General features: G+C 38.1%; 1 protein-coding gene across 1 annotated transcript in view; it reads left to right on the forward strand.

The window, feature by feature from the left end:
- LOC118825715 (adhesion G protein-coupled receptor A3-like) overlaps positions 1 to 17,283 on the forward strand; it is a 46,429-nt gene that overhangs the window by 13,348 nt on the left and 15,798 nt on the right. The window contains exons 2-6 of the mRNA XM_036596500.1: positions 1,507 to 1,578; positions 7,432 to 7,503; positions 14,462 to 14,533; positions 15,252 to 15,323; positions 16,621 to 16,781. Of these exons, the coding sequence (XP_036452393.1) occupies positions 1,507 to 1,578; positions 7,432 to 7,503; positions 14,462 to 14,533; positions 15,252 to 15,323; positions 16,621 to 16,781 (449 nt within the window). The remainder of the gene's footprint in view (positions 1 to 1,506; positions 1,579 to 7,431; positions 7,504 to 14,461; positions 14,534 to 15,251; positions 15,324 to 16,620; positions 16,782 to 17,283) is intronic.

Below are 17,283 nucleotides of genomic sequence, written 5' to 3' on the forward strand. Positions count from 1 at the left end.
GCAGGTGTTTACAGACTTTTGAACATATAATGCAGACAGTAGCCTGGTTCTTGTGTGACTGTAAATAGCAGCCCGGGGGCATCATTGAGATTGACGCAAAGAGGGCGAACTTTACTGTAAGAGCTTTAGCTCAATGCAGGAACTGTTAGTGCTATTAACTCTTGGGTAAAGAAATATTGATGCTGGCTGAGCTGTCGAAACTGACCTAGCCTGCAATAAAGTTAGCCTTCAGCACCCTGTAACGACAACAGTGTGGCTGTGTGAGTAAAGGCTGACTGTACAAACCACTACATTCTCTGGAGCTTTCTGAGAAAGTTCTGGCCAGGAAATAGTTTTCCTGTAAGCCGTGTTGATTAACTCCGTTTCCTACCATCCGTTGTTGCAGTAGCGAACAATTTTGCATAGAGCTTAAGAGTTAACAATTGGCATAGAGCTGGGTCCTCCTAGTGCTTTAAAGTAGTGCCGCTGTGTGTTCTGTAATATTTTTGTAGTAAAATCTCATAAGAAAAGCTTTAACGTAGCTAATGGTGAAAAACAGGACTATTAGCAGTAGAAGAATATTACCAATTATAGGTTTATGTACGTCTTTACACGCATTTCCCTCTTGGATTTTTCCCCGTTTGAATATTTAATGTAGGTGTACTTGTGTCTGATCACACAAGTATTTACTTGGTCCCTCAAAATGTGTCTAATTGCAGTTACGTTTTATCTCTATCCAGATATAACACTTCTGTTGCATACTATTGCCGTATCTGTGTTTCCTGAGCTTAACTTAGTCTCATGGTGTGTGAGCTAATACAGCAGTAACTAATGAAAATAACTATAGTCATGCTGTTGATCATAAAGATATAACACAGAAGTAGCTTTACTTCAGTAGTTCAAAAAAACCTACGTTTCTATTCCTACTCAAGTACGTCCTTAAAAAAAAAAAAGCACTTTTACCTTGACTAAAATAGACTCTCTAAAGTAAGAATGCTCCTGCTTCAGTGCAGCTTTACAACACTGATAGTCAGTTGTAGATAATTTGTCAACATTTGTCTTCAGGCATCCATAAACAGTGGCTAATGATGTTTAAACTTACTTCACACTGTGCTGTATAATTCTGTGGCACATTAAAACAAACAGACAGTCTTTCCCTGTACATGGACAGATTACATGCCTTTACTAGCGCATACATGAGAGCGGTAGCCAGGATATGGAAAACAGCCGTCTTATCTCGGTTGTGATTTGCAAAGTCAGTCTACCAAATCCTCTATTGAAGTGTGATACTACAAGAGGGAGTGAGGATAGTGGGTTTTCTGTGCTCCACTTAGGGAAAAAATGGGAGTTCAGCACTTTGAAACTGCTTAGATGAAAATAAAACAAAAAGAATGCATCATATAATGCATCATTATTTCAGTATTGGAATATCATTTTAATGATACTTGTGATTCAAGTGACCTGATGTATGTTGTGCTTTATTTGCTTATCATCATCTGACTATTAATGGCACTTTTGTCTTTGCAGGATTTTAAGCAACAATAAAATCCAAGAACTCCTAAATGGCTCCTTCATCGGTTTGTCCACGCTCGAGAGGCTGTAAGTTGCACTCTGTTTGCTTGATTTTGTTTGTTTTATTTTTACTGTAGTTTGATTGTATTAAACATGTTGATAGTAAAACCATGATTTTGAGCCTCTTGATTGTAATTGATAGCGATGGCTCTAGTTTTATCTTGGTAATCAAGTAATCTGTTCAATATCCAAAATATTCAGATTTTCCAAAATACTTTATTGGAAAAAGGTTCAACCCTGAATCCTTTAAAAAGACCTATTAAAATATAGACATTGTGTGATGAGGCTGTAGTTCTGACTAGGGGAATTTAAAATATGCCTCGTTGCACAAATTGCCAGTTAGTCTTTACAGATTCACTGAGAAAGTGTTTTTGAAATTCATAAATAAAATAAAACGTAAATAAAACGCAAAACAAATGTTGGCTAAGAAAATAGTTGTGGGCAACAAACTTATTCAGTTGGTTTTATTGACTGCTGCTGTTGTGAGTGCAGTGCTGCCAAATGGAGAGTGAACTCTCTCTTACTATATTAGCCTGTCAGCTGCCAGCAGAAGTGCATCCGTATATTTGAGGAATCTTTAAGTGCCTGTTGAGAGGGGGATGGTAGAAGAGAAAGTTAATTTTAGTGACTGCCCTCAGGGTGCACTATTGTCTGACCTGGGTTCTGCTGTAGAAGAGGTTAAACCTAAACCATTCCCATTGATTTACATGACTCTCACTTTATGGACGCATTGAACAATTGGGTGAACATACTAAGCTTATATTGAAACCTTTTATGAAGTTCAGGTCATTGACATTTTTTCATTGCTTAAATTTACTTTACAGAAGAGTTATGAAAACTTTTCTTGTTGTGGGCTAAAATGTCTGGAGTTAGAACTGTGTTTCTCTGGAGAATAAGGGGAAAATGTTAAGGTCCTACTGTGTAGCTCTTGAGGTGATTTACTGCTTGAAAAACAGCTCTGTGCAGATAAAATAACCAGGCCATTAATAGCCCTTGTGTTTCAGTGAGGGCTAAAATAACATGACGCAATCTGAGTGGAATTTGAAGGGCATATTTTCCATGTCATTATTGCGAGTCCTGTGTAATATGAAAAAGAAGAGCCAAGGAAAGGGGCCTTTCTGAGGTGTTTCTGGATATTCTGGCAGTGGTGAGGTGATACTGGCTACAGACACATCTCAAGCCCTGCTCTCTTTGACCCTGCTGTGCCCTTGGCCTTAAAGGCATGCTGTGTAATTTCACTGGTTACAGAGATATTCAAGTCTTGCATTTTAGCTATCTTTTTTTAAGCTGATAAATGGTTGGAATTATCCCAGATGGACATCTGTGAAACAAATTATTCTGTATAAGATATATGTTGGGCTGTGTTCAGCAGAGCTGACTCCAGAATTTCACAGTTACCCATCTTATCTCTGAAAAGTATGCCCTGCGAGTACAATCAAGCCTTCTGCACTACACTGTATAGTGCTGCCAGAAAGCTTTCTTTTGCCAGAGAAGAATCAATTTGGTTCTCCTAAAGAATTTTTCAGTGGATAGTTCTTAGAAAAGACTATATATTTTTATGTATATGTATAATCTCCACATAATGTAAAGGTTCTATCAGGGTGGGGGGGGCTATGATAATATCTATCCTCAGTACATGTATATTATTGCGAGTCCTGTATATTTATCCTCAGTGATGTTATATTTTTGCCATATCACCCATGCCTAGGTTCTATACTAATTATTTTTTCCTCAGAACCTTGTGTCCAAGTCAAGATCTGTTTAGGAACCTTTATTTTGAAGAGTGTAAATGCTCCCTTTTGCTCCAGGTGCAAAGCTTCATCCTGACATCTCTGAGCTCAGGATTAGAACTGCACATTTCCTTGTTTACGCTCTCAGTCGTGTTGTAAAGTGGCTGAAATGGTAAAATTCAGGAGAGGGAGATAAATGGATGTCTTTAAAGCCCATCAAAGTGTAAACAGCTTTGATCCTCCTACACCTTGGAAGCCTGAGGAATTCAGCTTTGCCTCATTGCGGCTAGGCAGAACGGTTGAGTCTGCCGGTTGGCCGGTCTCTGTGTTTCTTTTAGTCTCTGTGTCTTGCTCTTTCTGTCCACCCCCCCTTTCCATTTCCCTCTCCTTTTAACAGCGTGTGACATTCTGCTTTTGTTATGCTAATAAGTCTCTCAGAGGCCAGAGGTGTCGACAGAGTGATTCACCCTGAGCTCTGTGCCTCTGTATGCTTTTGTGTGTGTCAGAGAGTGTGAGCGAGTGCTGGGTTACCGTCCTTTTTTATGTAAAATAAAGAATTGCTGCCGTCTCCAGCTCACGCCGTAGCATTGCTCACTGGAACTGCAGCTGCTCTCTGCTGTGTGATTGACAGGCTTGGGGGAATCAATAAAAGCCCACCTTTCACCTCAAACTCCCAGCCATGAAATTGTAGTGCAACTGTGTCCACCTCACTGTTTCTCCTAAGGCTGTGTGCTGTCTAGTGGGTATAGCCCAAAGGCATTCCATATTGTTGCTGTTATTACTAAAATATAGACCCAAGACCCCTGCCATATACAGGCGAACATGCACGTACAGTACTGTCATAAAACATGCTACATTTGTCATTTCCAGTCAAAATGGCTGTTGCACGTTATTATTTTTTTGGGAACTGAGGAGTTTAAATATAAAATAACCCATTTGCAAGGAGGGGAAGACAGAGTAAAATAAGTATCTGCAACTTCAAAGTTTAAAATATTACAAAGAGAATGGGACTCCTAACAACCATGCAAACTGTCACCATTAGATAAACAGTACTGAAGCTTTCATCTTTGAGAGAGTGGAGGAATTCAAGCTCCACTCTTGCTTCAGATCTGAAAAAAAATCTGCAAGTTTTTGTCCATCCTTCCACTGTGAGATCACAACTCAACACTGAGTCTGAAAGGATGTGTAGCTGTTAAGTAGCCCTTACTGAGAAAATAAAATAGGCAAAAAGAATACAATTTGCAGTCCAGACCTCGACATCACTGAATGTGTTTGGATTACTTGGATGGTGAGAAGCAAAACATGCAACCAATTTCTAAGACTGAACTTTGGACACAGGACAGATTTTACATACTGAAGGTAGTCATAACAAATAGCACATGCATTTTCATCTCATGACTTTTTTATTGTTGTTATCCATGGATTATGCAGGGCGTAATACACAAAGGTCTTAAGATCTCAAAGTTGAGCCTATTAAAATCACTCATCAAAATGCGTCATTTGCTTACCCACAGTTTCAGTTTGTCATTTTAGTCATCTTTCTAAAAAGAATTTTCTTTCCTGGTTGTTACATTGCCGTAGATTCCTGCCAGCCTTTTTTAGCAGTGCACCAGAAACTCCTTCCTGGAGTGGCTTGGGTCAAGAGCTTATTTTTGCTGTGCTTGTGTAAAGAAGCTTGCTGAGCAGAGCCACTGAGATCTTTGTTTGTCTTTCTATTCCACAGTGAGTCTGAGCTCCTCTCTCTGTTGGTCTGGTTGGTTTTTGGAAAGCGAGACCAAGATAAACTTGAAATAAGACTCTCTGACGTGTCACTGTAAGACGCCATTTATTTGTTTTAGCAGCTTCAACCGAAGCAGTTCCTAAGTAACCCATTTTGGTACATTCAGTGGAGGTAATCAAATTTGGCTTTAACTGCCCCAGTGTATTTTAAAGAGGAGCAGAGTGGTTTGGGACTGTAGATGAATTCTTCACTTCACTTTCAAATCTTGCCATTGTATTTGGCTAAAGCTCCATGCAGCTGAGAAAACAGTGACTTCATTTTCATATAGACATTGTAGGCTCATTTGTTGTCCTGGCTGTCAGTGTGAAGTGCATTGTGTGGTACTGATGCAATTTTTACATTTATAAAAACTCACTGACTGCTGGAAGAAAATACATAGATCATGGAATGTCAGAACGAATAACAATTGACTATAATAATATTCAGAAATATAGACATTTATTTATTTATTTATTTATTGGCAAAATTCTCAGGCTGTTATTAGACATAAAATCTTGTTTAAAGCTGCACTATGTTAGTTATGGGGATTTGGAGACCTCTCAGGTGAAAATGTGTAATTGCATGCAACGTGTGGAAGAACGTTTTATAACATCGGACCTAAACTTCGAGCCTTCTTTTTGACTTTGTGAGTGTGACGTTAATATGTAAAGATGTATGATGTGGTCCAAAAAACTCCTGCCAATGATTTAATGAATATTTCATGTATGTATGTATCCGTGTATGTATGTATCCGTGTATGTATCTATGTATGTATGTGTGGAAAATGTATGATTACATTTTAAAATATAAAACAAACTATAAAAGATTTACATTACATCTAAAAACCTTTCCAGCACTCTTATATGGAGTGACTTGGAGTCATTCTGAAATAATTAAAAAAAGTGAATCAAATCAAAGTCAGAGTTTTTGTGATACATTGAAAAAAGAATCTCTATCGAATAGTTGTGCAGTCAGAGGTTTACACTCCTTCTGAGTCCCAGACGTGTCTTAGGTTCCCCTGTAGAACTTGATATCGTGCTCAGCTGAGATTGTTTGCTAGCACTAAGAATGTCTCCTGATGGGAATGAACTCCTAAATTACGTTGTGTTTGATGATGTATGTGTTTTGAACAGTCAGTAGTCTGTTTCTGAACTCTAATTTGCTCAGTCGTTTGTATGTCCCCTGCAATTTATTTTGCATTACCGCTCTTCGTTTGAAAATGGAAGCTTGGGAAAAACCTGAAAACAAGAATGTGCATATTGCATTTCTCTTTCATCTTTCCAGTATATTCTCACCTCTTCCTTTATCATGATGAAAGTCTTTCAGCTTTTAAAAAATAAGGGTGCAGCATATCAAAACCACTCCTGTCAGGCGGGCCAGCCTTCTCTCTGCACTGCACTCTATCCTCCACTCAAACCACAGCGACAAGACTTCAAAAGGCCTTTTGGCCTTTGAGGTATTGAGACGGCAGTCTGTGTTGAGGGTTTTGAACAGGAGCTAGCTGCTAGCTGACTAGCGCAGGTGTGGGCTGCGGTATCAGTGACTGTGGCCTTTGAACTTCGGAGGATGCAATGTGTTGTCTTTTGTGTGCTGACCCTGCAGATCATGGCGCACTGCTTGTTTATCTGCATAATTGCCTCCCAGGAGACCATTAAAGTCCTAATTACTGACTATTAACTAGTTTCTAACAATACTCACATGGATTGTGTAAATTTGATTTGTGTTGTCAAAGCCTTATCTTTTTTGGTTGAAATGTTAAAAATGTGTCACATTGAAAATGTTTGCATCACTTGCTTCTGTGCTTATTCATGAAGTATCATTGCTCTCAGTTACTCAGTTAAGCCGAATTACTTTTAAATATTCAAATTTACTTCATCAAATTAGCAGTGATTCGTTGGCAGTTTGCATGGTTATGCACAACTTAATTGTCCTATTGGTCTCCTTTGTCATAAGGAGCAAATTCTGATGTATGCACTCATTTATATACATTTTCAACTATGTAGTGGTTTATTGTTTTTGTCTGTTTTAAATAAAGTCTTTTAAAAGGCGTCTTTATCTTTTTACAGTACCATATTAATGTATTTTGCAACTTTTTAAAAAGCTGTGTGTGAATTGTTCTTGTTTTAAATCCATTTTGATTGTTTGGCCTTAAAATAATCAGTTGATTACTCTCTTATTAATATAATAAATATTTTCAACCAGAAATAAATGTGTCCTTTGTTTTAGACACTGTCCGTTAGTCCATTTTTCAGTTTTTTTAATTTTCTCTTACAGGAAAATTCTTCTCTTGCATATTGAACTCATTCCACTAATTTATTGTGCTTGCCTGAACTTTTGTGCAGATAATATTGGAGTATTGCTTATGCTTCCTGCTTTCTGTTTTCTTTGTAGGGACATAAAGAATAACATCATCACTCGCATTGAGCCGGGAGCCTTCCTTGGACTTGCTGCTCTTAAAAGACTGTAAGTAATTTTACAGCTGAATCCTCGTCTCTTGCATATTGACATAAAAACCACTCTTGAAGATTAGTTCATGAGAGTCTTTAAAGTGATTTGCTGCAACTAATCGCAAAAGGCCTGTACATAGAAGGCCATGGAAATTGGTAATAACTCTGAGTGATGCTATCAGCTTTCACATAAGCCACTGAGGAAGTGTGTGGGTGTGTGTCTATGTCTGTGTGTGTGGGTGTGTATGTGTGTGCGTGTCTGTGTGTGTATTTTTTGTACTGGGTGTGTATGCATGTACTGCACAAAAACCTTCGGAAACGTCTATCAGGTGTAAATAGCTTGCATCATTCAATCTAGTGTTTTTCTCTCTTAAGATAATGTAACACTAACTCATATGCATATTTGTACTTCTAAGGAGCATCTGTTTTCTAAGTGTAAATGTGCAAATAATCACTGTGGCAAACCTCATATCTCCCAAATGGCAACATTACAGAATAAAAAAAAGCTTAACTTTTACTGTCAGTAAATGTGACAGGATTTTACTTGGTGCTTTTTTTTTCTTGCTGTTTTTTGTTTATTTTCTTTTTTTTTTCTCAGTACTGATAGGGCAGCTGGTCTTTACAAACGTTGTTTTAAAAAATTAATTCATAAAAAAAATCCACAAGGTACAAGATTTTGATCTGGTAGAGATGAGAAGAATACCTCTATGGGTGTATACAGTACTATGTATCTTTTCATTTTATTTAATTTTCAGTCAAAACAGCCAAGCTATTCATTTTTAGATGCAAAGCACCTCATAGACCTGGGCTTGTAACTCACTCACTGACTCACTCACTTGCTCACGTTTAAGAAGATTGCCCACAAAGAGGAGTTACTGGCACTCTAGTAGTAGCAGGATGTCCTGTGTTTGCAGCATGTATGTTTACATTTACAAATCACTCTTTACTTCATTGTTGTCAGTAAATTAATCTAATCAAACTCTACGTAAGTTCACAAATTCAGCACATATTCAATGCTGCACAAAAGCGTTTACCTAAATCTAGGTGTGTTCATTGGTATGTTGAGCTAGTTAGGTTGTGCAGCAACCTTCTGTTTACTGGAATGTCAACTGTGGACATGAGAGGTGCGTGCTTTCTGTGACTTTATAGCAGTGGTGGTCTGACCTGGGAGAATTCCTGGTGGACTGCTGAAAGGGTGAGAAAGATATAAATGCATGGTCTTTATCCTGCTGTTGTCCTATATAAAATGAACGGAGACAAACAGCACGTTCAAGGCGAATACTGGACAGCGCATATCTAGACACCGTGTGTGGCCATTGGCCAATCACAAAAATACCACCATTCCCAGAACCAAGCATACTGATAATGACCAGGGAAGTTAAACGGTGAAGGCTAGCTAGAAAAGAAGGAGAGGACCTCCAAAGTCTCTGTATGACTTTTAGATGTTGACGGCTCATCTAATCATATAAAAGCCACAGCCACAAAGACTGGACCGAATTTTTTTTTTTCAGTAGTTCAGTAGAAAATGTTTAAAAACATACTTTTTACTACAGGATAAATATATTTCCATGTTGAACTTCAGTATATGTTCATTTTAACTTACAGTGCTTCCTTAGTTTCATTTATTCTTTTTAAATGCTATATATTTCACCTGACATTACAAGAATGAATTTAGCTTAGTAAAACCTTTACTTTCTCACATTATTCTACCCCAACCTACACAAGTCAGCTGGGTTATGGTAATGTCCACTGGTAAAAAGCACACAAACCAAACAAGCAAAAAAAAAAAGCTATGACATGCTGGACACTTTTTGTCCTTCAGTTTCTGCAAGGATATTTTTCCACAACACCGAAGTTCAGTCTTAGAAGTTGGTGTAGGATTTTCTGTTTCTCACCATCCAAGTAATCCAAACACGTTCAGTGATCTTGAGGCCTGGACTCTGGGGTGGCCAGCCCATCCTGAGAAGACCAGCAGTTTCTTTGTTTGATTTGCAGATGTTTATCTTTTTGTTTATATATTTTTCTCAGTAAGGGCTTCTTCACAGCTACACATCCTTTCAGACTCATAGTGTTGAGTTGTGTTCTCACAGTGGAAGGATGGACAGAAACGGCTGTGGATTTTTTCAGATCTGAAGTAAGAGTGGAGCATGATTTTCTCCTCTCTCTTAAAGAAGTTTTAAGTACGGTTTATCTGAAGGTGACCGTTTTGGTCTTTCGAGTCTTGTTAGGTGTGCTATATTCTTGGATTTTAATATATAACCGTTTTGGAAACGTGCCTTTTTTTTCACTTATTTTCCTTTGTCTTACTCCTTCCCTATGGAAGTGGGTTATCCTGTATCTATCTCTTCAGAACTATGTCCTGAAAAATAAACAACTTAAACTACTTAATGGCCATTTTGGCTGGAAGTTAAATGAGTGAAAGGGTGGTCTCTGCCTTTTGCACAGTGCTGTATATTTCTTAAAACATTTGAGAGGCAGAGAGCTCTGCTGTGTGTGTGGTAACAAGTGGTTTAGATGGAGCTGAGTGTATGTGTGGTGAGATTGTGAATGTACACATACTGTATATTGTACACATATGGTGAGAGCGTGTGTGCTTAGAGACTGTTAGAATGTTGTATATCTTGCCAATATAAACTACTGCTTGGCTGGCTGAATGGAGAAATATGCAGTTCCTCTGAGCGAAAATGACTGTCAACCTAGCGTTCAAGAGAGAGCCAGTGCAAGAATTTTCATCTTTTTATGCACCACGTTTAAAGAGTGTGAAAAGAGTTTGATTTTTAAATGACGGAAAGGAATTGTAAAAGGTAGATTGTAAACCAGTTCATGGAATATTTCTCAAAGCAGTTATAATCTGATAAATTGTGGTAATTTGGGCTATAAAACAGGGTTCAACCAGTGCCTAACTGTGAATAGCAACAAAATGACTTGACTTTGAAGCTTGCGGTGTCTTGTTTGATTTTTGGAAAAGAGTGACAAAGTTAATTCACACTGAGAACGTGAAAAGCCCACTAGCTGGTTAAATTCGGTCAGTAGCAGGCTTGGTCAACAAAAGAGTCGCTGTGTTTCTAACTCTGCTCAGTCCAATCTTTAATTTCTCCCATCTGCTGCTGCTTTGCCTCAAAGTGCCTAATTACATTTCCCCCGTTACGTTTTGAGACAAGCCTCTGGCTTCAGCTCCTGCTCCCTCTCCTTCACAGAGAGACTGAGGGAGAGACAAGGAGTTTAAAAGAGCAATATAGTGGAAAGAGATGAAAAGTTTAGAGAGATGAGGGAAGGGTGAGACAGCAATGGAGAAAGGAGATGAAAAGATAATGAAAGGAGTGAAGTAGAGGGGGAAAGAGTGCTTGAGAGTCAGTGGACTTGATAAGGGCCAGTGGAGGTGGTATGAGGAACGTGATTTAGACTAGTGGTTCCCAAACTGGTCCACAGGGACCCCCAGACTGGCACACAGATTTCCTCTTTTCGTTGTGGTCACTAACTCCTGGAGATCTATCTTCTTGCGGACTCCACCCCTAATCAACCCCACTTTATCCATCTTATTATTACATTCAGAAGTCCTTGATTTATCTTATTGAGGTGTGTGATGTTTGGGTTGGAGATGAAACCTGCAGGAAGGCAGATCTTCAGGGAGAGAGTTGGTGACCACTGCTATCCTAATGTGTTGGGTTGGAGCAAAAGTGTGGACTGCTTTGAGAACCACTGACATAGACTATTGAAAAAGGACAGTTGACAAAGTTCAGGGGTTACACAGCTAAATATAGGACAGTTTCTTGTCATAGTTGACTGTACTTAATAAAATAGGAAGAAAAAGAAAATAAGAAAAGAAGTTCCTTTTTGTGTTTTTCAGTCTTCGTTGCCACTGCTGCTTTACTTGATCCAATCCAACAAATCCAACCCTTATTCATGTATAACTAGGCGCTGGACCTTTGCTTTTAAAAAGGTTCTTCGCACTCACACATCTTAACAAAAGTGGTTCCTTAAAGAAGCATCCATCAGAAGGACTTCTAATGAACTCAGGGTGGTGGTTCTCTGGCAAAACCTCTTTCTGGCACCTTTATTTTTAAGACTGTAGGTTTGTTAGAAAAACTGATCCCAAGTCAGCAGTGAAGTGCTTTTCCAGCTTACAGTCTGCCCTCCAGCTCCACTCGGAGTGGAATTTCCTTGCTATAAATTCCCCAGCTGTTCCCTAAAACCCACAACAGTAAAATGGAACCACTGTTCTTTCAGTCAACAGGCAGATTTTAGCTGAACAAGAACTTAACATGTGGTTCTGTCTACTCCCTTGACTTAGAGTCACTGTCTGCAGGGCATAGTAAATCCATTCTGACGCTAACATGTCATGTTAGATAGATAGGAGCTAAACGCTTACCCCCCCGCCCCTGCGCCATCCAATCGAACATGTTGTAGTTGTGACCATGAAATTTGGTGCTTTAACTGGTTCTATTTACCTTCTTTGCTTAGATCAGGATCAGGTTTTGTAACATTTTGAATAATTTGGAAGCAGAACTGAGATGGGCTGAGTTCTCAAGGTGAAAGTGGCCTTTTGATGCCCTGAACTGGTATAAACTTTCCTTTAAATTTCTTTAACTTGTATTTAATTATTATTATTATTATTATTATTATTATTATTTAGATTTATTTTTTAAGTTTGTTTGGGTTTGTGTTCCAAGAACAGTCCTAATTCATTTTTGCATGGCTATTTTCCAACTTCTCTTTATCCCTTAGGACAGGTTGTTTTTGTTACAGTGCATTTAAAACTGGTATATGTAAATGAGCTCTGTTCTGATTGGCTTCCTTATAATTCAGAAGGCAGTCCAGGCTGAAACACTCCTTATAACTTATCTTGAATAAAAAAAAAACTCTACATGTACCCTGCAGGATGTATATACATATCCTGTAAATTATTGCATGATTATAAGCAAAAACTAGAACTCATAAATATTAAAATGTAAAATGAAGCAGTCCCCCAGAAAAAGGGGTGGTACTGCAGAAGCTAAAGGGAAATACATAAATAAATTTTTCTCGACATCACGAAAACAGTGAATTCCAAATAGGCTGCTTTTGCAGCTTAGTTTCCGTATATGGACTGTATAGACTGGGGAATGGAGGGTACCATTTGAAACTTTAACAGCGTTTGCACACTACATCAAACTCTTACTTCAATAAATTGAGAGAAGTTCAGTTTTTCTTGATCTGGGCTCTTTACTAATTGTAATAAATTTAATAAATGTAATATAATCATCACTGTATCTTTGGTGGCATGTGCTTTTGTCATGTGTGGCCCAGAAGATCAGATGTAACTGTAGTTGTGTGCATTATTTTGAATATTTGAATCTGTGAAGATGAGTTCAAGTGGAAATCCCAAATATTTTTTTTGTTTCTGCAGTATTCAGTCAGTGAGATGTAAACAAGGTCATTGAGTGTTTTAATGTCAAATACTTTTTCTGGGGAAATGTACCAACTTGAAGTGTCGTGGAGTAATGCCTCCATTGCAAATATAGCATTTTTTTTTTACTATCCAAAACAACCAGAGAACCTACAGATGTCTTCTGAGTTTCCATGTGTAATGTTGATGATGGTAAAAAAGTGGTAAATTTGATCAAATAAGTTTTATCTAGAGACTCTTCAGACATATGGGTCTACCACCACCACTGTGAAAAATTCTGATTCACTAAGTTTCTCCAAAATGGAGCCTTTCCACATCAAAAATCATTTGATTTCCATTTAACTTTATGCTGCATGTGCTGTGGCACCTTAGTCGTTGGTTTTAAAGAACCAGTATAGAAACCATTACGGAAGGTAATTTAAATAGCTTAAGGTTGTCATAAAATGTTCAGTACAAAACTGGGGATACGTCTTGACAGTTATAATTGCACAATCGTCCAGTCTTGCTTTTGATGTGAAAAAGCCTAAGGCTAAATGGGACTTTTCCAATTTATGCTAAAAGTTTCCCTTTACTCTGATCTGAGACTAATTTTGCTCATTTCTTTGTAGTGACCAAAGTCATGATTTGTAGTGAGACAAGCAGAAGTGGCGTCTGCTTTGTCCAAAAGGGCAGCCTCTAGCAAGAGTATGTAGTAACAGCAAGAGTTGGAGAACTGACAGGGTGAGATTAGTGTTGGGTTTTTTGATAAACCAAAGCTCTAAAAGGCCAAAAAAGTAATGTGAACCACTGCAGGGCTGTCATTTATCAGCATTCAACACTGGCTTTGATCTATAGGACTTTGTCTTCAGTACTTTTTGTGGTGTTTTTCCACTGCACAATGTAGCGAAACCTTTGGCACCAGTAAAACGTAAACTGTATGTTTTCCTTTGGTTGTCAGTCCAGCACCGAAGGTTCTGGTTTTATGGTTTTGGGTACCTGCTCAAAATGGGTACCAACAGGACCTAATGGTACTTTAGAGTGTTCTCTTCTGTCTTTGCTAACACTTGCAGATGAAGCCAGTGATGTTTTACTGAGTTCTTTACTCTTTCAGGTGAAGCACTGTTGCATCAGCAGTAAGAGCAGAATGTAAACTAGGATGGTATGTTAATGTGTCAGTGCTATTTTTAGAATAATTACTGTGCAAAAAGTGTTAAGAGGGCATAAACTACTTAGGAAGCTGTTAGCATTTAGTGCTTTTGCTCATATTTTCACACTAGTCAGAGAAAAGTATAAGCTTTGCTTGATGCTACACATGATTCTGTGTGCTTAGTGACATTTTAGGAATATGTTAATATTAAAAGACTAGAACATTTCCATCACTGGTCTCTGTTATTATGGAGGTTTCAGCTGTATCTCCAGCAGGTAGAGAATGAACTAGAACTGAAGCTCTGTTGGTTCCCATTTGGGGTCTTGTTTTTGAGTGTGCAGTGGTATTGCCTCTTCCCAGTGCAAGCTTTATTATTTTGTCTTATTGCATTTTTGTTATTGTTGTATGGGAATGTTTGTGTGAAAAGTGTATATAAATTCATATATTTTCTTTTCTCTTCAGAGATTTGTCCAATAACCGTATCGGCTGCCTCAATGTGGATATATTCAAAGGCCTCACAAATCTTGTCAAACTGTAAGTAAATCGGCTTATTTTGACATTATCAGCATTGCGCAGTATCAGTCTCTGTTGGTGGTTTGAACATTTATGAACTCTGTTCTAAGAACGTGGATTTTCAGACAGTAGGCAAAATGTTTTTTGTAGTGGTTATCTCTGTGTTCAGGGCTTAATGACAAGGACATCAGTGTCATTGTAGGCATTTGGCTTGGAATTATGGACTTAATTGTCCTTCACTGAGAGCTAAAATGTAACAGGTGTTGTAAGATTAGCGTATTAGCCTTTGCATCCCATGGGTGTAGCAACAGCAGCGCACATATTAGTGTGTCCTCTCTACCTCATGAAGGTGAGGGTAAAGCTATTTCTGCCAAGTTCATTAAGACTCCCAGATGACAGCAGAATGAAGCTATTGTGTTCATTCCTGTGAAAATAAATCTAACAAATGCGGGTTACATAATGAAGTGTATGCCAACAAGATTGCATCAGCTATAAGAAATCTGAAACAAGTCAGGTGTTAACTTTAAAACATAGTTTAGTTACTATAGCGACCCTGGCAATGTGGCAGGGTCTGACACTGCAGCTAGCAGGGTTTGTTCTGTTTTTGTTGGACTCAGAAGGTGTGTATGCCTACCAAGTAATATTATATAAACACTTTTCAAATAAGATCTGCTTTACATGTTAAATTTATCTTGACGCTCATCTACACTGCAGCAATCAAGCTGTGTTTTTGTTTCAGGAACCTTTCGGGGAACATGTTTTCATCGCTGTCTCAAGGGACCTTTGACAGCCTTGTGTCCCTCAAAACACTGTAAGTAAACTGAAAAGTCAAAAATCATTTCAGTTGTAATATAGAAACATGGACTCATTTCAGTCCCAGTGTTCTCACTTAATGCATATTAATAAGCAGCACTGGTCTTGGTCCGCCCCTGCAGGGTTTAGCTGCAAACATAACAAACTGCACCTCGTTTGTTTTATTATGATCTTTATGATATGGGCCTCTGTGAACTTCAGCCCAAACAGATATTTCCAAATGCTGAACTATTGTAGCTGTATCAGTAGATCTGGGCACTTTGACTTCTGCCATGTATCAAGTCACTGTAATAGCCAGTGACGTAAATAGTTTTTTGAGAAACTAAACATATTTTTGTTTAAGAAGTAATATTGTTGGATTACCACATGTACTGAAGAGAATAATGAAAGTAGGGTACTGTGCAGAGGTCAGAGACAACCCTTTTGTTTATTTAATTTACAGTGACAAAAATGTTCATTTTTCAGTGTTAGGACAATAAGCAGAAAGCATATATTTAACAGCAAATTACCCAAAAGCTTCTAATACTGAGTGTAATATCAAATCCAATGATTGTAATTTGTCCACTCTTCACTTTTGTGAACGCTGCTGCCACTTTTACTCTTCCATCCTTCAAATCTCCATCTTTCCAAGCTTTCCAGAAAGGAGTTACAGTCCATGTGCATCTGAAATGGCTAAAAGAGCTAGTTCTAAGGAGATTAGCTATAGGTATTATTCACTTGCATAAGGAAGTGTAAAGTCAAAGGAAACATAAGCTAAAAGAAACACGTTCAAGAAATTATTAAGAGATAGGGAAAAAAATGAGACTCCTAATGACCACAAGACCTGGTAGACCACCAAAACTTTCTAGAACACTGAAACTGGACATCTGAGATGTGGAGTAAGGTGTTCACAGATGATAGGGGTTACTTGGATCCTAAGAAGCAGAAAATGCAACCAACTTGTAAGACTCAACTTTGTAGGTGTTTACAAGAAGCATGAAAAACTGAAAACCATAAAGACCACTTGGCTTGACAACTTTCTCAAAAAGAATGGAAGCTGTGATAAAAGTTGACTCACTAAATACTGAAAAATAATATGTTTAGTCGTTGATGCTATTGTATAATTTTCTGTTAAGTATGTTTTTTGTGTGTTTGTTTTTCTTGATGCTGAAAAATGAATCACTTTTACTTCGTAGTCCTTATGACTGGATCTTAAGTAAACGGAAGGGTGATCTTTTACTTTAGCCTGGCACTGTAGTTATTGTGGTATTTTATTTGCTACACTCCACTGGTTTATGCACTGTGTCTGTTCTTAGGGAGTTCCAGAGCCCCTATCTGCTGTGCGACTGTAACCTGCAGTGGCTGGTGCGCTGGATCAAAGAGAAAGGTGTAGGAGTAAAGGACACACGCTGCTCTTACCCTCGCTCACTACAGGGCCAGCTCATAACCTCCCTCATGCCTGAAACGCTAACCTGTGGTAAGAATACACGACCACGAAACTACAGACTGTGTTTGTTCAAAAAGAAAAATTATGATACAAACAAAAGTCAGGGTTGAAGTTTGCCGCTGCATATTTTTGTCCATTTTTAAAGCTGTCATATGCCAGAAACCATAGTCTCCCAACACTAAACTAAATGGCTGTTTAACTACATTTGTGGTTTTATTGCCTGTAATTTTAAAATTTTTAAAGTTACTTAATACAGGCTATTTTCATCTTAATTTGTTTTGCACAAAGTAAATGTAAGCTTGTGTTTTAAAGGGTCCATATTGTAGAAAAATGAATTTCCCTCTCTTCTTATAAATAATGGTGTTTGAAGTAATATATAAACATTGTTAAAGTTTCAAAACGTACCGTTCACTACCCAGTCCATACGGTCCATATATGGAATCTAAGCTGCAAAAACAGCCCATTTTGAATTCAGTGTCACAAGTACTCATTTACATATGTCCACCTATTCAGGCTACAGATGTTTAGCTAT

The sequence above is a fragment of the Colossoma macropomum genome, unplaced genomic scaffold, assembly GCF_904425465.1.
Source record: "Colossoma macropomum unplaced genomic scaffold, Colossoma_macropomum, whole genome shotgun sequence".
Classification (NCBI taxonomy): domain Eukaryota; kingdom Metazoa; phylum Chordata; class Actinopteri; order Characiformes; family Serrasalmidae; genus Colossoma; species Colossoma macropomum.